Source organism: Hyposmocoma kahamanoa, unplaced genomic scaffold, assembly GCF_003589595.1.
Source record: "Hyposmocoma kahamanoa isolate Upper Pololo Valley unplaced genomic scaffold, ASM358959v1 240, whole genome shotgun sequence".
In the NCBI taxonomy this organism is placed as follows: Eukaryota; Metazoa; Arthropoda; class Insecta; order Lepidoptera; family Cosmopterigidae; genus Hyposmocoma; species Hyposmocoma kahamanoa.
The window spans coordinates 1-23917 of record NW_020653757.1 but is presented as its reverse complement, the minus strand read 5'-3'; the positions used below and the strand labels follow the sequence as shown (position 1 = coordinate 23917).

General features: G+C 36.9%; 1 protein-coding gene across 1 annotated transcript; it reads right to left on the bottom strand.

The window, feature by feature from the left end:
* Positions 1-437: 437 nt before the first annotated feature.
* On the bottom strand, positions 438-23495 carry LOC113228796 (the record flags this gene model as incomplete). Its single annotated transcript, XM_026462182.1, has 11 exons — positions 438-545; positions 2847-2997; positions 4238-4389; positions 6145-6397; positions 10046-10221; positions 12075-12258; positions 16222-16374; positions 17302-17517; positions 20079-20269; positions 21220-21376; positions 23338-23495. Coding segments are annotated over 11 exons (1899 nt in total), but the record flags the coding sequence as incomplete, so codon positions are not given.
* Positions 23496-23917: the final 422 nt, after the last annotated feature.

The following is a 23917-nucleotide window of genomic DNA, read 5'->3' as shown; positions in this document are numbered from 1 at the left end:
GTTGATTGTAATTTCGAATTCCATGTAGTTAGGTTGGCATAAGAAATGAAGTATTTTTATAACAAAGTTCGTCTCAGTCACTTCATTTGTGCAACCCTCCTTATGAGTATAGTGTTCTGTGGTGCAACAGTTCCGAAAATCGGGAAAATAAAAAGAAGTCACACCGTGGTAAGAAGGTAGAAATTAGTGAAAAATCATAAGTTGACAAGTCTCATGTGCCTCCTTCAAAATCGGAACGCAATAATGCTTATTTTACGCCTTGGCAACAGAAATAGGTACTTCTCTGGACGAATTCTTTCACAAGGTATTAGAGAGAGGTGGTAGAGCAGTATCTACAACAAGGTCGGAATTTGGAGAACGATAAGGAGATAGAGAATAAAAGCAGTTACAAAGCTAATAGTTTGAAAACTGAATAAACAATACGAAAGATGAAAAGCTTACGCATTCGTTCTTGATATTTCTTTAGTGTTAACAATGAACTTATCAAATTTTTTCATATACTTCAATGTCCCTTCGAAATCGCTTTTTCCTGGTAAAACTTGGATCTGAAAAGAAACCAATATGAATAATATAGTCTCCCACTTCAGCTGGACCAGTGGGTGGCGGGCTAGATAATCAGTCATCGCATTACACGGTATTGCCAGTCTGGGGAGATATCTAACTGCACCTGGGCATCTCCCGTACCGCGAGGAGGCAAATTATATATTTGAAAATATAATGCATGTAGCATCGAGTATATTACCAGAAACAGAGACGAAATAGCACCATATAAAGCGCCAACAACTGACCTGCACGTCTCCGTATGTTCCAAAAATATTCTGTTTTAATTGTAATAAGGATAATATCTCTAACTATGGGGGGCTGTTCCGTTCGAAAATGTTTGAAAGTGGGAAAACCAGCACAACATCTAATTACAAAACAAACGGACTCACATTTCATCGGTAATTAAATATGTAATTTTTAGTTGTTTCTAATTCGGGCTGGCCAATCGGAGCGCAGTTGTCACCGTAATGATTTGGCAGAAAGGTTTTCCAACAAACTAAATCTTTAATGTTTAAAGCACATGTTAAAAACGTACTAAATAGAAAAGCTTCTTCTAAAATCAATGATTACATGAGTAGTTCACTAGCAAACAACGTTATGTGCGAGGATAAAACAAAGCTATAAACAAAAAAAAAATTATTGTTCCGAAAACGGATTTTTAAGTGGTACTTTTTTAATTATCTGAAAATTGTGATAAAAAAGAGATAAACAATATGAAGAAACAAAATCACAGTATTAAACTTTTTACTTTATTTTCATTTAAAAATTGAACATAGAGAGTTTTGCAACAGTAATCTTAAAATAACTAGTTTTGTAATTGTTCAGAATTAACGTAGCTAGTTTTGCAACAACACAATCATAGCATGGCTAGTTTTGTTATAATAATAATAAAAAATGCAACTTGAATGTAATTTTTACTTTCCTTTAGACTCTTATATCCATGTCGTCAACCATTTTCATTATCTGTCATTTCTTCTTCTTTGGTCACATTTGATAGTAATTGTCCGATAAAATGTGTATATAATTCAAGAATTTCGTATTTAAACCAATCTTCTCCGAAATGTATGACGACCAAGTTTTTAATAAATGAACACGAGAGACCTCTCGGATGACAAAATAATAAATACCAAGCAAAATAACGGATTTTCCACGAGTTTGTAGTCAATAGAGCAGTGTTTGCAGGTTGACGACAAAATGGCAACTTTTGAAAGTGTAAAACTAAGAAAGATAGCAAATTTTGCAAAAGTAGTCAACATTTGACACTGATTTGTTCAGAATATACCGTATTGTTGTTACCGTAATACACTATTTTGTTGAAGTATTTGAAATTATTTAAAATACTAATCCATTTCATGCCATTAACTAAAAATCATTAAAAATGTCATGCAAAAATTTTTTTCATGCAGTTAATTTTCCCACCCCCTCTCCGCATAAACTTAATAAAATAAATAACACAAGCGCAACTACAGTCACAAATCACCAACAAAGTATACCCGACACGTGTTTCGCCTCTCCACGAGGCATCCTCAGGGGTTATTGATTGCTCGACACTCGGCCGAAGAATGAGCTCGTTCAGAACGGTTGGTATATTTATACCCGCTACCCCCAGTATTACCATTGCAGAAATTCGAAAAAACCCATAATGAAGTTGACGATGCAAAATTCAATTGTTCATATACTATACAATCCTTGTTGTTGTACCTAATTATTTCCATCTGTTCTAAAACACCCAGACGTAGTCCTTTTTCGCAAAATTTTAAGATTTCATAAGAATGAGAAACTGGTAAAATATGATTTGTTTCTAATAAATGTTTAGCGAAATTGGACCTGTCTGGGTGCTTATGCCTAAATGAAGAAAAATGCTTTCTATATCTAGTTATAAAGTTACGCCCTGTTTGACCTACATATACACTCCGACAGATGAGTTATAATGGTGGTAAGCAATACGTCTGCCCATTACAGTTGCAGTAAGTACCACTTAAAGCTTTGAGTTTTTTTTTGTTTTTTTTTTTGAAGCTTCAACTCAAGAAGATCTGTGAGTCAGTTCCATTGCGCTGCTACCCTGAGACATAAGCTGACAAGTCTCATAAGCTGTAATTTCACCAGCACCCTTACCCTTCAGAATCGGAACACAGTAATGTTCACGTTACTGCTTGGTGGCAGAAATAGGTAAGGTGGCAGTACGTTACTAGACGAACTTTGTTACAAGGCACTACTGCTACTTGTATAATGATGATGGATTACAAACCTGACTGAAATAAACAATGTGCCAAGAAAAATCTTTAATCTATAATTTTACTTACTCGAACTTGATAAAGATCCCATGGAACCTCTTGAGACTTTATGAAGTTTGGAAAGTATCTGTCAGTTTCCTCCATTGATATTAGTTTTTTGTTTACTATGTGCACCAACACCCATTCGATCGAAGTCAGAATTCTTAGAGCACAGCAGTATCTATGAAAATGGCAATTATGATTTTAAACGAAACAGACTTGAATAGCTACAAACCATATGCTAAAAGATCTTCAACTACAAACTTCTTTTCTTTACTTTACATAGTGAAGAAAACAGTCTATGGGTCGTATTCTAGAACTCTACTCAATGCTCAAGTCAGGTTTGCAATTAAAACACAAGCACTGGAAATACGACTCTAATGGCAGGGACTTGAGTATGATTTTGAATGCTTTAAACCATACTCAAATCCTGATTTGAGCATTGAGTAAAGTTCTGGAATACGACCATATGAATCACTGTCTACGAAACTGCCATGTATCTCTGAATGGCAGTCTACGAAACTGCCATGCATGTCCCAATGCAACCACACCTTGTTGTAGCCAAGGCATTATGGCCAACTTCATTTAAAAGCTTGTAAAACTACTTTCATGAGTAAAAGATTTTTCACAATGGCGCCAATAATTTAAACCGAAAGTAGTAAGGTTTGAGAAAAACTTCATACTATTTAAAAAGCTATTAACATTTTATTGACTAACAAAATGTGCATAAATGACAAATTCGTAACTTCATTGACTAATTAATTCACGCAAACATCGATTAAAAAGGGGTTCAAGAAAAAATCTGCGTTTGTTCTATCTTTGTGTCAATAATAACACCGTACTAGTGGAACGTTTTCACAAAAATATGAATATCATGGTTATAAAAACATGATATTCATTAAAGTAAATATAGGTGCACCAGAATCTGATGGCACTTAAGACAAATTGAAATTTGTAGTTGGCAACATCAGTATAGTAGGAAAAAATGTACTAGATACTTAATATATTTTGTTTAACCAAAAATAAACCATAAAACCATAATTTTTTATTCAATTTAATTTTATTATTCATGATTAATGGTAATTGGAATCATTTAAAAACATACTAATTAGTACTGTATTATCCGAATGATTTTTATTGTTTTGATATGTAGTTAGATTTTAATTATTATTGAAATTGATCCATATATCTATCACCGTGTGTGCAGCACGTCTAGGTATAATGACCTTATTAAAAAAATATGTACCTAATTTACCCTGTTGAAGTACAATGTCAGTAAATATAAATATACCTTCAATATGTCTGTTGCCTGGCCGGACACGTTGAACTATACTTTTTTAGCTAATACAACCTGTGTTTTCACAAATAATTGAATTATAAATTATGAAATTGAAAGTTTGTGGATAAATTAATTGAAACACCTTAAATTCATAGTCAATGCGTTGATATGGTTAACCAAGGCGTTTGCAGCTCGATGGTACATAGGATTGCTCGATGAGATGTTGGCCCATTTGAAACAGGAACAAAAATGGGACTGTATACCAGCTTCGCTGCAAGTCCTGTTCCGTGGTAGCTTAAAAAACATACAGAATTGATGTTAACAAATTATATACCAAATTGTGAATACAAAGATCGAACACAACGAAAAAGTCCATCGATCTGGCAGGACTTTTTTGATAAAAAAAAATCCGATAAAAACAAAGATCTGACGGGAAAGACGGGACAAGCAAGTCGTGCGCTTCATGGTAAGCTACACGCCTGTCCATAACAGCAGTGCCAGTCAGATTTTTGTGAAAAATAATTTACATTTGTTTATTAAGAGTATTGACGTGAACCATCGAAATTATAGAAATCCCAATAGACTAATTTTTTTTGACGTACCTAAGGTAGAAAAATATAATCAAAATTGTTTGACAATGACATTAAACACTTGCCCATTACATTATTTAAGACTAAATTATATGAATTGTTAAAGAATAAAGTATATTATAGTATTAGGGAATTTCTACAATAATTTTTATGTAAAAGAATTTAAATTAATTATATGTAACTTAATGTAAATGTAACCATGTGACGACCTATTTTTCATTTATTTTGCATGCCTAAATTATCTTCGGGCGAAACATGCTTGAACTTATATGTATATTACTGTGTTATCATGACCACCATGTTTTATGCAAATAAACGATTTGATTTGAGCTTTAAATCCCAAAGATCTGAGAGGTACTGCCACTGCGCCCATCACCTTGAGACATAAGTTGACAAGTCCCATGTGCCTGTAATTTCACCAGCACCCTTTCCCTTTAAAACCGGAACACAGTAATGCTCACATTACTGCTCGGCGGCAGAAATAGGTAAAGTAGCAGTATTTCCCTGGACGAACGAACGATGAACTTCTCAAGGAGCTCTACAGCTACTAGTAAAGTCTGGGCGATTGCAGCCTATGCGGCGTGATCCACTGAAGTCTTACATTAGATTAGTTCATTTCGTAGCTTACTTGGCAGACACGCTATGCCAACTATTTACATTATATAATATTTTTCTACGTGTTTGTTGCAGTTTTGGTTTTTAACGAGTTTTTCAAATTCAAATACAAATTCAAAAAAGTTTATTTCAGACATAGTCCATATTAGTGTTAGTTACAAAAAAATTCTTACAACCTATGTTAGTACTAAATTTGCGAAATATTACAGTAACTTATAAATTAAACCCCTGGAACCCATGTGGACTGAGTTCCAGTGCTTCCACAATTCACTGACAGGGTTAGTTAGCGCCATTTGTGAGAAATCTATTTCTTCACCCAGCTTCACTACAGAATTTGTTACATCTAAACTATGACCAGTCTTTATTAGGATTTCATATTGTTCAACTTTATGATATTGAGAATTTTGACGACTGTGTTTCTAATAATAATTGAGAATTAAGGCTCTCCTATTGTCTTTTTTCTTCCATGATCTTAATCAAACAGTTAATAAAAGCTAAGGCACAACCCATTGACTTACAAATAAATGGACGACGGGTCTAATACAAAAGCCACGAAAAAAATGTCCCAAGTCAACCTATTTAAACGTAGTGACATGTAAAGGAATATGAAAAAGCTAAAACGTTGAATTTAAATTGTAATGTCATCGCAGTACTGTCTAATTTTGCTTGCTTCGCTGTCAGTCGAACAAACGAAGACTAAAGCGTGAATGACGCTCTGTATACGATTTTAACGCCCTATAAGTTCGGACACTTTTTAGCGCGGACCCGACGTCCATATAATTGTAAGTCAATGGCACAACCGGTAGCATTACAGGGTAGTTTAAAACATAAAGGAACAACTTACAGGTCTGAATACCGACAGAGATATAGGAAGAGTCGCTCCCTTCACCTTGTTCAAGTTCCAATGTTGAGTCAAATCCATTGCGTCTAACATCGTGGCGTATATATCGAATGGCGTTGTTAGTACTTTAGCATTTGCTTCTACCGCTGCCCGTACTTCAGGTCGTTTTTTAATGAGTTTTTCTGGTAATACCATAGCTAGTAAAGGCAAACGCTCTTCAATTCTTCCTTGATAGGTGTTGCGGACTTTGACAAATCTGCAATTAATTTGTACTTTAGGGTGCTTTCAAATTAGATGCTAATAGAAGCGTTAGAGTGGCACAGTATCCATGCTTACGTGTTACTAACTGTTGGGTAATTTTCCGAAAAATTTCAAAAAGTGGAATTTTTTCCGGAAAATTTTGAAAAAATAATTTCAAGTTTGAAAAATATAATTTCAAAGACTCATGTATGTTCTACGTTTAGAAATATCTTTTGCAGTTTTATTTAGCGTGAATGATAAAATAAACTTTTATAGCCAAAACCTACATAGAGAAAAATGAGATTTAAAATGTTTTCACAGCGAAAAAACCTTTTTGATAATAGCTCCATCGTTTTCTTTCAGCAACTTCAACTATTGACGTGGGAAAATATGTATAGTTGAAAAGAAATAGTAAAAAGAAACAAATTGTTTAATTAAATTTTTAGTTAAATTGGTTAATAAGTTATTGGAAAAAGGTGAGGAGAACATTTTTAATACAGTTCATACGTGAGAGTAATTAGAAATACGTAAATACATAGGGCGCACTATAAGTTTCCAGAACTGGCCACTTACACAAACAACATTTAAAAAGTAATTACAATATTTGAAAATGGAACTCTTTGGCTGTAGAATACAGATTGTTTCATCTGACAGTCACTTGTTTTTACATTGTGGCGTCATTTTAGAAATTGGTTGTCTACATCACCATGGATTTAACTCGTGGAAATTTTCATAGTATGATTTTTTACGACTTCAACTGTAATTTGACAGCTCAGCGGAGCTTCGCTCGGCTTCAAACTGCTTTTGGCGATGAAGCACCATGCAAGACGACTATTTATAGCTGGGTTGCAGACTTTAAACGCGGTCGTGTGAATCTCAGTGACAAATTTCGTGACGGTCGCCCGTCCACTGCTGTGTACAACAAAAACATCAATGCTGTGCGCCGTATGATCAAAACAGACAGGCATTTGATACACCATGAGATTCGGGCATCTTTAGGCATAGGCATGAGTCAAATACAATCAATATTACACAAACATTTGGGAGTGAAAAAGCTGTGCTCTCGGTGGATCCCACACAATTTGACTGAGGCTCAAAACACGGATCGCGTCACTTGGTGCAATGCCATACTTACCAGATTCAACGAAGGGCGTCAAATTTGGTGTGGGACATAGTAACAGGTGACGAAACATGGATTTATAGTATAGCGTGCAAAGTGCCTCTAAGCGGATGATTGCTTCTTTTTTGAATAAAACTGGACACGTAGCTACTGTTGCTGTGCTCTGGAGAATCGTTGTACCGTGAATAGTGATAGGTACACGACCATTTGTTTGCCGGAAGTTATTGACAAACTCCGTAAAAATAACCGTAAATATCGTATCATCTTGCACCACGATAATGCCAGTTCTCACACGGCCAGACAGACAAATGAATTTTTGAAGGTGAACAATGTTTACCTTATGAGCCATCCGGCGTACAGTCCCGACCTTGTGACTTTTATTTATTTCCAAAAATTAAAAACCAGTTACGCGGTCAACTCTTTTCATCACCTGAAGAGTATGAAAAATATGTTTCTCAAATTGTCACGGAGGAGTGGCATAAATGTTTTCAAAATTAGTTCATTCGTATGAAGAAGTGCATTAACGCTAATGGAGAATATTTTGAGAATCAATAAATTAATTTCTGACCATTAATAGTATTTTTTTCTTATTCATTTCGGAAACTTATAGTGCGCCCCACGTAATAACCAATATAATGTATAATACATTTGTGAAAACGATGAAACAATAACCCAACATTTATGTTTCATCGTTTTCGCGGCGATGGTTAAACGACAAAGATAACTATATACGACATTTTATATCGTTGTCCTTGTTCTTTAAAATGTATAACAATAGTTCATTACCAAATAAGCAAACTTAGCTTTATTAACTGCAATACATATTCGGTCGGATTCGAACCGACGTCTTCTTGCATACCGTGCCAGACGCTATACCAACTAAGCCACGGAACGAACCAACGGACCTCACGAATTCTTCTATGTGCTTGCGTCGTGTCTTTGTACTTGGTCTTTCAACGACTTTTTAGTCGTAGCGCCATCTATGAGAAATCTTTGACAGATTTATCACCCACCTTTACAGCTACTAGTTAGTACCTTTACAGCTACCAGTCCTGGCAAGAGATGTCGCTGTTCACTGTATTAATGAAATTTTTTATTGAATTGATATTCAATTATTTTTTGTGAAATTACTCCACTAGTTTGTTATAATTATTAATACAAAGATCGAACAATCAGAAAAAACACTCAGAAAAAATTCCTTCGATCCCTTTTTTCTGATTGTTCAATCTTTGTATTAATAATTATAACAAACTAGTGGAGTAATTTCACAAAAAAATAATTGAATATCAATTCAATAAAAAATTTAATGCAATACATATTGTCACGGAGAGGTTTATCACACATATACTGCCATGCTACGGCCACTGGTCTTCACAAATATCAGAGTCAGAGTCGACACGCTAAGAAGATGGTAACTCCATGCAAACGTAGCAGCGCAACTTGTGTGTGTGCACGCCGTGTGCCGTATACGGACGAACACATTGGTATAATCTCGCAGTGCATTCACTTTGCATAGCGCGGGTCGTCACACGCGCTATTCGTTATAGAATTGAAGCGTTCGCTCGGTGTTTAAAAATTACATCAATTAGTAGACGTGTTGAACAATAGTGCTTCAAATTCAGAATTGTATAGCATTTAATTTTTATTTCATAATCATAATCCTATAATCGAGATACCAATTCTCTATACTGGTATAAAGATATAAATACGTAAGCATTGCATTTAACAAAGGTTATTTCAAAACAGCACGAGAAAATATTAATTACGCAGTAAAAATAAATTAATATTGCTCGGTACCTTCCCGCTCGAAATAAAACTATACAAGTACATATAATTTTTTTAAAGCTATATAATAAATTACCAAATATTTTAATAAATGAAAGCAATGATATACAATTTACAAAAAAGTTAAGCAATATTTTTATAATATCAACGAATACTTAAATGATACAATATAGACATAAGTATGGGGACAAAAGCGAAACAAATAAAAATAAATATAACATAAATTCAAGTCCATATATATAGTAAATTATGTAACAATTATTGTTACATTTGCTTTAGTGGCATCAACGCTCCTTGTGAAAGTGTTCGTCCAGAGAAGTACTGCCAACTTACCTATTTCTGCCGCTAAGCAGTAATGTGAACATTATCGGAATATATCGGAGGGTAAGAGTGGTGGTGAAATTACAGGCACATGGGACTTGTCAACTTATGTTTCAGCATGCGCAATGGCAGTGCCACTCAGATCTTTGTGAATTAAAGTTATGAGTGGCACTGCATCAACACCAGTCGCACGACTTGTTCGTCCCGTCACTGTTATATATATAAAAATTTACAATAAGATAATTTCTTTATTAAAATCTTAATGTAAATTATGGTTTTTAAATTAAATATAGAGTATTGAATACTGTCATGAACACCCTAGCTACAATTAGCATAAAATTGTGACAACCCTATGCTCCGAGCGAAGTGTAGACATTTACAAGAACAGGTGAGTCTTCTTTTTTTTTTTTATTATACTATTTTACTATTGTGCTATACCTTGGTCCGTGGTCTGACATGACTATAAGTAGCGTGTCTTTTGTACGACCTTCTTCTTTGAAGACGCGAAGAAAGTCGAGGAAGTCATCATCCATCGTAGAAATCAAGTTTAAATCATCGTGTGTTGTACCCACCATGAACGTGAACCCGAACTTTTTTCCTTTTTGTTTAATAAACTGTAAGAAATAAAAATGCAACGAAGAATCACTTTTACTTGTTCATAAGAATCCATGGTTCTAGAAAACCTGACGAGATGTTTTTTCTAGTTTGATCAACGTCATGAATGGCCGTAACATAGTATTTAGGGAATTTGAAGAAACTCCACTGCCTTATCCGCTCACGCGATGCGCTCCTCCTACCGCAAAATGGCGGCTATTTGGTTCCGCAAATTAGAAAAGGATTCAGTTTAAATAAAAGTTTTAAAAAATTATTATTCTGCATTGCTAAATAAATACCCTCCGTACTACAACAAAAACATCTCAAATAAAATGCAGTACTACACCGCAAATCCTGCATTTAAAAAGCACTAACGAAATTTTTGGTGTACTTGGGTAAATACGATAATATTCCGTTTGAGTGGTTCTAACGTTTACCATGAAATTATTCCTTAAAGTATAGTTTATAAACATTTATATTCAGGGTAACCTTAAAAAACGTTACTTACGGCATGTTTTCAATAAATAAACACCTAAATCACCACCCCAAACAATAACACACACGATTGTCGTGACGTATTTTTGAAGTTGTTTATTTTTTTGAAATGACAGATCCAGGCATTAAAAACTTTATGGTTTGCTAGAGTAGTTACCGAAATAGCAATTAGTATTAGTTCTTTTACCTGTTATAACTTCGATATCCGATAAATCGGTATAAAATCATCACCGGCACCTCTAGGCGTGGTATGCGTCTACGTCTGCATGTATCGCGTGAGCGGATAAATCAATCGTGATCAAAAACGGCGGGACGTGATGCTCTATGTCACATGGCTGGTTTTCTTACTCATAATTGGCTGCGTCAAGTCCATGACAATATAGCGTTTTACATTGAGAGCTAGTCAAGATTGCAAAGATCGCAAGCAATCAGCTCCGGTACTTATCTCGACAATACGAACGATGCCGCGCACCCGGGGGCGCTCACCCAAGGCACTAGCCTTTTGAGAACCAGATGAAGTTTGTGTTAACGGCCTGGTCTGGGATCAGGACCTGACCGGTAAGGTACCTGTCTAAGCTTGTTTCCCGTATAACCGGAAGGTGGGTCGGGAGGGCACTATAATTAGAACTTAGTAGAAGTAGAGCTTATGGGACTGCTTCTCTATATTAAGAGGTCAATGGTTTGTATACAGACTTTAATTTCTAAACGTCTGAGAAGTCCCTTATCCGAATTGGGCTAGCGTGACGAACTATAGCCTAACCGCTCACGCGATACATGCAGCAGATGATTTTATACCGATTTATCGGATATCGAAGTTATAACAGGTAAAAGAACTAATATTAATTGCTATTTCGGTAACTACTCTAGCAAACCATAAAGTTTTTAATGCCTGGGTCTGTCATTAAAAAAAATAAACTACTTCAAAAATACGTCACGACAATCGTGTGTGTTATTGTTTGGGCTGGTGATTTCGGTGTTTATTTATTGAAAACATACCGTAAGTAGCGTTTTTTAAGTTTACCCTGAATATAAATGTTTATAAACTATACTTTAAGGAGTAATTTCATGGTAAACGTTAAAACCACTCAAACGGAATATACCAAGTACGCCAAAAATTTCATTAGTGCTTTTGAAGTGCAGGCTTTGCGGTGTATTACTGCATTTTATTTGAGATGTTTTTGTTGGTAGTACGGAGGGTATTTATGTATTTAGCAATGCAGAATAATAATTTTTATTTATAAAAACTTGTATTCAAACTGAATCCTTTTCTATTTTGCGGAACCAAATAGCCGCCATTTTGCGGTAGGAGGAGCGCATCGCGTGAGCGGCTAAGGCATCTACTCTAATCGATGATTCAAAATTTATCTGAAGTGTAAACCTGGTGTGTAAGGTTCAGCATCCACTTGTATTGCGGGGTATCACCGACGCAGAACTTTATTTTTTCTTGGTAATCAGTCAACAAGGGCCGCAAATAATGATGAGTAGGCCTTGTTAGGAAACCGATGAAATTCTTTTGAAACGTATGCATTCTTGGTGAGTCTTCAAAGTACAACGTTCGGTATCTAAAACATTGAATTTAGTTCTACGTCTAATGTTGTTCTAAACCAGAGATGCTTGAGTGGATAGAGATCAGGGTGTAGAGGTAGGCAATTGAAAAAGTGGACATAGGGACGTGGCTGCATGCGAAAGAGGAATGGAGTATTTTGGAGAAAACAATATTCATGATTGCATTGCTAAGTATGAAGAATTTTAAAAAATCAGAACTGGCGCAAAAGTTTAGTTTAAAATAGTTTGTGGCAAAACCTTCCAATCATACATTTTATGAGTTCGTTCGGACGGAACCAGGTGCGGTTATTTGCGCAGGTTGGTTTTGGTACACTTAATATTGGGTGGTTTCAATACGTTTTGTCTGAACAAACAAGTAGTGCCGCGAAGACTTTGTATACGTGTTTGGTTAGATAGTATTTTGATTTCCAATGGTGCTGACATGTTCAATAATGATCAAAGCTCATAAATAAACCAAAAGTTAAAACAATTAATAAGTTTACACTTGTCTTTGTCTGAGAAAACGGAGTTTTCAGTGTCTCGGACCACGTTAGGCTGTTCGACTGAGCAGATTTTCGTCGTGCTTTGAACAACGAAGTTTGCATTAAAATAAATCACTACGAGTGATCCCAATATTCTATACTAAGCAAAGATATTGCGATTCATACACAATGAATAACTTATTCATTGATAATTTTTTTATTTTTTTTATTTATTCATTTATTTCAGGCAACTAAGGCCCATATAACAAATACCTTACAGACTAACATACATATTATTATTATTGATACATACCTTACAGACTAACATACATATAAAATAATATAAACTTATTAACTATTTACACGAATTACTATTCGGCGACGTGCGACGCAAACAAGTGTCATGTATCGTTCCTCTGAACCGCCGGAACATGACACCCTTCGGCCAAAACTCTACCTGCATGAAGGTCGACAGATGGACCGTTGGGACTCTCACCACAAACGAATTAAAGTTAACGTTGTGGCGAGACTCCAAACGTTCGACTCTCAGGGTGAATTGGGCTTTCAACCGGATATACTCCACTATATCCTCAGACTTCGTGGAGTAATGCAGTCGAGACAGGTACAACTGCGTCGTCGGTATGGCCGCACGAAGCAAGAAGTTCTGTCCCGTTGGTGCTGTGCCACATAGATTTCGGCTGGTGGGTTTCTTTCTTCTCTTCTCCACCTTTGTGAAACCGTCCTCGTCGCACCTGTCGGTCTGCCTTTGAGATTTGGCACCTGCGATTCCAGAGACAGGCATTCGGGGTTTACTACCGCCCTTTGCAGTTTTCTGCAACTCGGGTTTTGAAGTCGCGGTTCCGCTGCTAATAGTCGCGGCAACAGCGGCGTATGCACGCCCGGGCGATGACGTGCATACGGGTGACGTAACCTCCGAGGCGGAGGGGCAGGCAGGGGGGCACGGTGCATTGACAACAGCAATGACCGGCGACATACGAGCCGACTCAATACTGCCGACGGATGCTTTTCGCGCCCCGCGACGCGTGTTGACGTAGGAGACTGTCGGTGACCTACATACCGAAGCGGGGTTGCGTAACAACGCAACTTCGGCACGTAGCTCACTTATGGAGTTATCCGACGCCTCCAATTTTGACTGAACTTCAGCCAAACTCGACTTCAAGGACGTGATGTCCTTTAACAGCCTGGTGACGTCGACGTGGTCAAAGGTGACCGGAGGCAACTTGTGCAGCTCCTTCGCCACGAAAGTAGGCACGTCGTCCGGATCGGTATTCTTCAAGAATGCAGTAACATCCTGGACACTCTTCAAGCCTCCATCCCTCCGACGAAATGGCATCTGCTGCTCTTTGCCGCAGCTCTGGAACAGCAGCATCTTGCCACTGCAAATCTCATCTTCGTTGAAATTAGATTTGCAGATCTGCTCGATGCTGACTTCATCCATTGTGTCGATGGCATTCTGCACGAATGCCAGAAACTCATTGACAATGAGTTGTTGGGAACCCATTGTCACTTACGTACATGCAGCAGCCTAAGCCGCGCAAAATCGCGAATTAAAATAATTCTCGCAAAGTAGTGCAGCGCGTCCGTTTCCGATCGCACATTGAACACGACTGACCTCTAATCTAGAATAATCTCAGTACAGAGCACTAAAAAAACCGACCTCAAACGTACGTGGAATTACGTCTATTTGCTAAGTTTCATTGAAATATCCCCTAGTTCGCCACTATACAGGACTTGATACTGGAGATAATAAAAATAGGTTCTCACTACGACACTACTCAAAGTATATCGAGAGAAAAACGCCTTGAATTGGAGAAAGCAAAATCAACTAAATAATTGTTAAAAGTAATTGCTCCGAAATTAAAGTTAGGCACTATTTATAAAAATGAATCTTCGTGCGTGAACAGACACCCTTCGAGCTGGATGACTTTCTTCAAAATGAAATGGAAGTATCCTCTTTCCAACAAAAAAAGAATCATGAAAATCGGTTCACAAATACCGGAGTTATCGCGTAACATACATACAAAAAAAAAATACAAAAAAAACCAAAAAAAAAACCAGTCGAATTGAGAACCCACTCCTTTTTTGAAGTCGGTTAAAAATAAAACCGACCTCAAAAGTTTGCTTATCGGCTTTTTTCAATTTCCATGGGATCCCATCATTGACTTACAAATAAATGGACGACGGGTCTAATACAAAAACCACGAAAAAAATGTCCCAAGTCAACCTATTCGAAATTTAAATTGTTATGTCATCGCAGTATCGCGCTGTCCGTAGAACAAATGAAGACTAAAGCGCAGCGTCGCGCTCTGTATACGATTTTAGCGCCTTACAAGTGCGGACACTTTTTAGCGCGGACCCGACGTCCATATAATTGTAAGTCAATGGATCCCATTATCAGATTCTGACTTCATGGTGACAATGGGACTGTTACGGACTCCTCTGTATATTTTATATTTTATTTTCTAGTTGTCATGGCGACGGTGATTTGTTGATTGCACGTATTGTGTCAAGCGAAAAGACGACTTTTATTCGCGGAAAACAATTAGTTATTTGTGATAGCCGAAACGAACCCGGAACAGCATCAGGGACCACCTCGAGAGTATACCCTTTCAAACAGAGGAACAATTTTTAAAATCGGTGCACAATTGATGGAGAAATTGGTGTTTAAATGGACATGCATAGGCATTGAGGATTTCCTTCGATTTTTATGATATCTCTCATCAGATTGTGGTGACAATGGGACTACCACGAGAGTGCATCCTTTTAAACGAAAACAGAATTTTCATAATCTCAGTACAGAGTACTAAAAAAACCGACCTCAAAAGTACGTGGAATTACGTCTATTTGCTAAGTTTCATTGAAATATTCCCTAGTTCGCCACTATACAGGACTTGATATTGGAGATAATAAAAATAGGTTCTCACTACGACACTACTCAAAGTATATCGAGAGAAAAACGCCTTGAATTGGAGAAATAGCAAAATCAACTAAATAATTGCTAAAAGTAATTGCTCCTAAATTAAAGTTAGGCGCTATTTATAAAAATGAATCTTCATGCGTGAACAGCCACCCTTAGATGTGGATGATTTCTTTCAAAATGGAATGGGACCACTATGGAAGTACCCCCTTTCCAACAAAAAAAGAATCATGAAAATCGGTTCACAAATACCGGAGTTATCGCGTAACATACATACAAAAAAAAGAAAAAAAAGAAGAACATACAGTCGAATTGAGAACCTCCTCCTTTTTTGAAGTCGGTTGAAAATCGGTCCACAATTGACGGAGATATCTAAAAACATACATACACCCGAACATATAATCTCCTCCCGTTTTTTGAAGGCGGTTAAAAATTCGAAATCCGATGTCAGTTTTCCGGAGACGTTTAAATGCGGCGTCTGGATGGCTAGATTTAGGCAGGACACGGGGCCCGGGTAACTCGGAGTTGGATTTGTGTAGATATTCCTATTTCATACTCACCCATCTTCTTCAGCTTGATGAAATATGAAATTTTCGTTTCTCAATTGTTTACTTCTCAACATACTTCTTGCTGAATCCGAAAATGCAAGCATTGACTTTCCTGACAAAAAGGGAAACAGTGCTTCGGGAGTCCCATCGCCTACTATGTTGTACCTATTATACAAAAGTATCCGTTTATTCTTCTATACATCTTTGTCAAAACATATACCTCAAGTTCTATCACATATCATATAATTAAAAATTACAGTGAATTCATAAAAAAATTTACACAAAATTTACTAATCACTAGTATCATTCAAAATTAGGGTTCGAACCATTGACTTACAATTATATGGACGTCGGGTCCGCGCTAAAAAGTGTCCGAACTTATAGGGCGTTAAAACCGTATACAGAGCGTCATTCACGCTTTAGTCTTCGTTTGTTCGACTGACAGCGAAGCAAGCAAAATTAGACAGTACTGCGATGACATTACAATTTAAATTCAACGTTTTAGCTTTTTCATATTCCTTTACATGTCACTACGTTTAAATAGGTTGACTTGGGACATTTTTTTTCGTGGTTTTTGTATTAGACCGGTGTCCATTTATTTGTAAGTCAATGGTTATTTCTTATAAATTCTCACGATGTTCTTTTTTCCTTTGCCTTAATTTGGTGTCAGCAGAAAAAGGTATACGATCACTGCTTCTCTATCTACAGTGTTTCACTTTCACCTTGAAAAGGCCTAGTAGCAGTAGAGCTCCTTGTAAACGAGTTCGTCCAGGGTAATACTGCCACCTTACACTGCGGCCGGCCGTTCCGCATTCCATGCTTTATAATATGATATAACACTACGTTTGAATTAGAGCGTAAACCGTGTCCTGCTGACTGACTCAGGAGACTCGGATGCCTCGGACACGGCTTGCGCCCGGCACGGCAACGTCCGATTCGTTAGGTTCCGAATCCGGGAAACGACGGTCCGAAATGTTTGATATTCGTATTGTCTCGGTGACATCCGAAGTGGGGCAGAGTTTTCTAGATTTGTATAGCCTCGGATCCGGGACGAATACGTATCGGATGCAGTCCGTAATTGCACTTACTCACCCATGCATAACCACAGCATTCAAATCGTGTGTCAAATAATTATAGCTTTTTGGTGCTTTTCTTAAAAACATATTTCGAGATATGGAGTCAAAGCCAATGACAATAACGTTTATAGCGTCTTCCCTGTTCGCCTTAGGTTTGATCAGGGGTACTTCAGAGCGAACTCCAGCTGCCGTACTTGTCCACGATGGATATAGCCTCCCCAGATCTTTATTGCTAAAAAGGAATATTATAGGTGGCTGAGAACTGGTTTTAGAAATGTATTTTATGACGTTTCGTTCTTGTTTGTTCGTTTAAATCATCGAGTATATGAGAGAAATGGAGACGAAATGTCCTTTGATTTGTTTGAAACTATTCTGCCAAATCATTACGGTGACAACTGCGCTCCGATAGGCCAGCCCGAATTCGAAACAATTTAACTTGAGCTTTGCTATAATGGTCGAAAATTTAAAAATTGCATATTTAATATTTAATTACCGATGAAATGTTATTCCGTTTGTTTCGTAATTAGATATTTTGCTGTTTTTCCCACATCACCGAATGGAATAGCCCCCCCATAGTTAGAGATATTATCTTTATTATAATAAATACAGAATTTGGAATACACGCAGACGTACACACAGGTCAGTTGTTGGCGCTGTACTATTTCAGCTTTCTAATTTGTGATTTCAGTTCAAACGAGAGTTGATATTGAAAAGTGATATAAGGCCCATTTGCCTGATAAGTTGCCAGGGATGGATGGCTTTTATTTCGTCTCTATTTCTGGTTATGCACTTGATGGTTTAAATCATTGTAGAGAATACTTCGCAGATTATTCGCTGGCTTCGTACTTGCCAATGAACACTTATTTATGTAATTTTCATGGAATAATTTGTAATATACCATAATCGTGCAGTCCAATTAACGCAACTTTAATACTAAATATAATAACAACAGTAACAAATTCAATAAGTAATATGAAATGTAAATTTTACAAGAAATCTTCAACATTGTAGAATGACATATCAATCAGGTAATTAAACAATAACTTCTTAAATTCGGCACAATCATTAGATAGATAGATAGATAGATAAACACTTTATTCACTAGTATGTCACAAATACAGATTGAATGCCCCGGGAAAAATAAAACATTTTTTTCATAGCAGTGAAATGGCGCTGACCCAGCATATGCCTAAGTACCCTAAGGCGCTGCTTTTTAGTAAGAAATAGCGAGAGGTACTGAATCTAGAAGTTATTTGTAATTAAAAAATTAAGAAACGACTAGGAGGAAAATTGTTCATTAAAATAATAAGTGGAATAAAGTGTAATTATTGCATCTAAAGTAACCTACTCAATATGTAAGTGCGTGTGCGGATTTGAATATACATATAAGTGTAACTGTAAGTGAAAATAATTATTGTGAATATATTTTGATGTTTTAAATCTAAGTTAAAAATGTATATTCAGAAAGGCTACGAAGAAGAGTACATGGGAATATGAAAACTAATATTATCCGCTCACGCGATGCGCTCATCCTACCGCAAAATGGCGGCTGTTTCGCAAATTAGAAAAGGATTCAGTTTAAATACAAGTTTTTAAAAATAAAAATTATTATTCTGCATTGCTAAATAAATACCCTCCGTACTACAACAAAAACATCTCAAATAAAATGCAGTAATACACCGCAAATCCTGCACTTAAAAAGCACTAATGAAATTTTTGGTGTACTTGGGTAAATATGATAATATTCCGTTTGAGTGGTTCTAATGTTTGCCATGAAATTACTCCTTAAAGTATAGTTTATAAACATTTATATTCAGGGTAAACTTAAAAAACGCAACTTACGGTATGTTTTCAATAAATAAACACCGACATCACCAGCCCAAACAATAAACACACACGATTGTCGTGACGTATTTTTTTAAGTTGTTTATTTTTTTAAATGACAGACCCAGACATTAAAAACTTTATGGTTTGCTAGAGTAGTTAACGACATAGCAATTAGTATTAGTTCTTTTACCTGTTATAACTTCGATATCCGATAAATCGGTATAAAATCATCACCGGCACCTCTAGGTGTGGTATGCTTCCAGAGACGCATGAATCGCGTGAGCGGTTAGCATTAAAATTTCAACAAATTTGAAGCGGAATATTTGAAACTACCCCTAAATCCTGCAGTTCTATGTTGCGGTACCATAAGTACACATGACCGGGCAGATCTCTCCCTGTATCGTACGTTAACATTAGATGACCACGATCATTGCAATTCCTAATTTCACAATGGTGGAGAGTGTGTGAGACTCCTAACATTAAGCATCCAGTACAGCTTTATGCTGCTCTCCGAACTCGTGGACTTGCCTCTCTACAATCTCCCGCTAATCAGCGCCAAGTGCTGCCAAAACTTTTCATTGAGCCGTCTCAAAAAGATTTGGTTCTTTTTGGCTCTTAGAAGTTTATAGAAGGAACACCGAAGGAAAAAGAGGCAGGGGAAGGAAAAACTTAATGCCGTGCTGGTGTAGTACCAGGTACTGAAGTGCAGGCCACACCGCGAACGAAGCTAGCTAACTTAACTTAGCTCACGTAGTTGCATGCAATCAACTATACCCGCTAAGCTAACGTAGTTACATGCAAAGTTAAGCTAAGAAAATACGTAGTACGAGCTCGGTTAGCTTAGTTTGCGGTGTGAACCGAAAGATGAAAAGATGCCCCGGCTCCGTGAGCTAAGCTAAACAGAAAGATGGTTTTGTTTGCTCCACCGACAAAAGTAGATCAAAAATAAGAAGAAATAATACTAACTATACACTATCCTTACGAGCGCAGGATATCTTGACGTGATCACTAACAGTGAGGTTATAAATCTCACCGCCTTTAATCAACACAGGTGATGAATAACTATTTAAATAGTCATTAATGTATATAACATCTTGATATAAGCAATAAACGCCTTCATCTATCAACTTGTTTGAAGTCACTTGGCACGAGGACATCTGAAAATAGAAAGGTTCTTTACAGTTGTATCGTAGAATATTTTATACACACACATTTCTTTGGCATGTTCATGAGGATCTTTTCTTTAAGTAAAATATTAAATCCAGTAGACTCTGACATAACGAGTAGTGTATCTCTGTAAGGCTGCTACTTGACGGATTGCATGCACGAAGTTGATATTATGTACAACTGCATGCAGTCCAAAATAAAACTGACGTCAAGTGGTTCCGAAAGATGCATGACCCGTTCGAATTGATAACGGCACTCAATTTGTAGTCTTCCATGTATAAAAGTGGTAGATCTTTTTTCTAACGTATTATCTGTGCAGCCAAAACCTTAGAGCCGTAAGTGCGAAAACTCTGAAATAAGCTTGCTCTTGGGGTTGCCCAGGTACTACAGTGCTTCTGGTATGTTTGCGAATGCACAAACTGACTGTTTTTATACTCTAATGCGTAAAAAATTAGTGTCAAGTAAGACGCAGAATGCTGGAGAGTCTCAACAGCATATTGAGGGCTCTAGCCGATAGACCGGACATTGCTTTGCAAAGGCATTGGGAATCGGTTCTTATAAAATCTTGCGCATAGGGCGTACAAGTCGTGCGTCTGGTGGTAAGCGACAAACCTGTCCACAGCAGAGCCACTCTAAGCTTTCAATCAGAAAGATGCCACTGCGCCCGTCACCACGAAACATAAGTTGAGAGTCCCATGTACCTGTAATTTCACCAGCACCCTTACCCTTCAAAACCGGAAAGCAATAATGCTCACATTATTGCTTGGCGGCAGAAATAGGTAATGTAGCATTACTTTCCTTGATGAACTCATTCACAAGGGGTTTCATTGCTACTAAGATCTTAAGCAGGTGTTGGTTGCCTATGATATCACAGGCTCACCTTCATCCTTCAAACTGGAACACAATAGTTCTGTAAACGTAGTTCGGTAAATAAACTTACATAGCATTTGACCCAATCAGCTTCAGGACTGCAATCAATTTTCTTAACTTTCTCATCAAACTGAGTAATGTCTTTCGAAAACGGATTCAACTTTGGTATATCACAACCTGTGCCTTTCTCCAGTTTAAACGATTCTTCTAAATTTCTACTAACATATCTGAAAATTTTTGAATAAAATGTAGCTTTGTCTACAAATATCTTGGTAACATTTGCACGTTAAAAATAGGCCAATACTTTTCTTTACGGACATTAACATGCGCATTTGCTCCTCCATATCACCGGATGTAAAGTGAAAATTAGGTCGACTGTGGAGCATGCGCATATATGGGTATGTAATTCCTATTCACTCTCGCCTTGAAAAATCCCAAGGTACAGCGTTCATGGAACAAATCTGCAATTAGGGAATTCCACACCATTGCCGTCCGTCATATAAATATGAAAGTGTAAGCATACCCCGGACACTCCATACAACGTTTGAAAGTTATTTACCTACCACTACTACATATAGCAAGGCGCTATCTGCAAACGCGCACATATATGCGTGAAGTGCCAGGGTTACAGATCACTTTCTTACCATTATTACGTTACGTGGTCAGAGCGGCAACATAGCGAAAATTGTAACGCGAATCTGTTATCTTTAACTCTATTAAGAGAATCCTATTAATTATACAATGGACGTTATGTATTTTTATCGATAAAATATTATATTTTTCATTAATTCACTAACTACTGAAGATTTATACAAAAAATATATTAAAAGCACTTAAAATGTTGTATTTTGGACAGGTACCTTTAAATAAGGCGACCAAAGTATTTAAAATTGCGTGTCCAAGTTTATCATTACCTAGTTAATAATTAGGTATATTCACTACGCAATATTTATCGGCAATACAAATTAAAAATTTGAGAACCCTTGTCTGCTAGCTCATGAAGTTATAGCGTCTCAGACATAAGTTTTTTTACTAACTTCGTTTCAACTTTCAGTAACGTAAAAATATGTTATATATTAACGTACAAATTTCGTAATGGATAAATGAAAACTATATTCAAATATCAAAGCCGTCTTAGCGCGAAAATGGCCCGCCGACAGCCTTGTTGTCGCTCAGGCAATGTGACCGTCCATATGCGGGGTGTGGTGCGGTATCTAAAGCTAGGGAGGGGCGGAGAGTGTCCGTTCTCTTTATTTTTTGTTCTCTGGCGTAAGGCTTAGTGCGAATCTTGGGTATATCTACGATGTAAGGGTAGAATCCCAATGACAAGGGCATGGCGGAATTATGTACGTTATCATACAAACAAAGTTACTCGTATACTGAACATGACAATGATTTACAGATGCGATAATAATGGTCATTGTAATAACATACTCATCGTTACTGATCAAGTTTATGATGTTCGTTTCTTGTTCCAATCAGGGTTGTTGCTGATGCAGATTTTTATACATCAGCGGATGCTGATTTTATGTATTTAAAAAAACGCGAAATGCGAACATCCTCGAACGTCATCGAATCAGAAATGAGGAGAACCGTAGAAGAACAAAAGTCGCCTACAAGTCTCAAAGGATTAGCAAGTTGAGATGGGCAGGGCACATAGCTCGTAGAACTGACGGCCGTTGGGGCAGAAAGGTTCTCGAATGGACACCACGAAGCGGAAGGCGTTCAGTGGTACGGTCCCCGACCAGACGTCGTCGGTTAGAATCCGGCCGGAACAAAGGATTTTTTCTGAGTGTTCGTTTTTTGTATTAATAATTATAACGAACTAGTGGAGTAATTTCACATAAAAGTAATTCAATATCACATTGACTTACAAATAAATGAACGACGGGTCTAATACAAAAACCACGAAAAAAATGTCCCAAGTCAACCTATTTCAACGTAGTGACATGTAAAGGAATATGAAAAAGCTAAAACGTTGAATTTAAATTGTAATGTCATCGCAGTACTGTCTAATTTTGCTCGCTTCTTTGTCAGTCGAACAAACGAAGACTAAAGCGTGAATGACGCTCTGTATACGATTTTAACGCCCTATAAGTTCGGACACTTTTTAGCGCGGACCCGACGTCCATATAATTGTAAGTCAATGAAATATCAATTCAATACAAATTTAAATATGAATACGTACTCAATTGCAAACTTCGGTCCCAAATATTCCTCATTTTCGCCTCTTACCGGCTTTTTTCCTAAATATAAATATAACACGGAGGTAACAATGATTCCAATTAACAATACAAGCGCCTGCTTGGTCGACAAACGCCTTCGCCTATGCGGTAGTCTGCGAAACTGGAAAATGTAAAATAACACAATTGTTATTATTTGTATATTGTTGCGAACGCATTTATTTGCGCGAAAATTTTTGTAATACAATTTAAGAGGGAGCAGAGGAAAAATTCCTAATCTTCGATTTGATTTTTAGAGGGGTATACTTTAAAGTTAAAAATAAAATATTGTATGAGTAACTACACGATATATTCAAGCGTAGACACTAATCAGAAACATAAAACAATAAAGTTTCCTCGATAGATAAAAATCACGAAATGACCTCTAATTTTCACATTTTTTCGATTCATCCTCGAAATGCTACAGGTTATTAGGACGAAAATTAGATTATTAATTATATTTATGCATGATCGAGAACTGTCACTACGGATTTTTTTTAATCCCTTTAGTTTTAGAGTTATTCCGCTAAAACGAATTTGGTACTT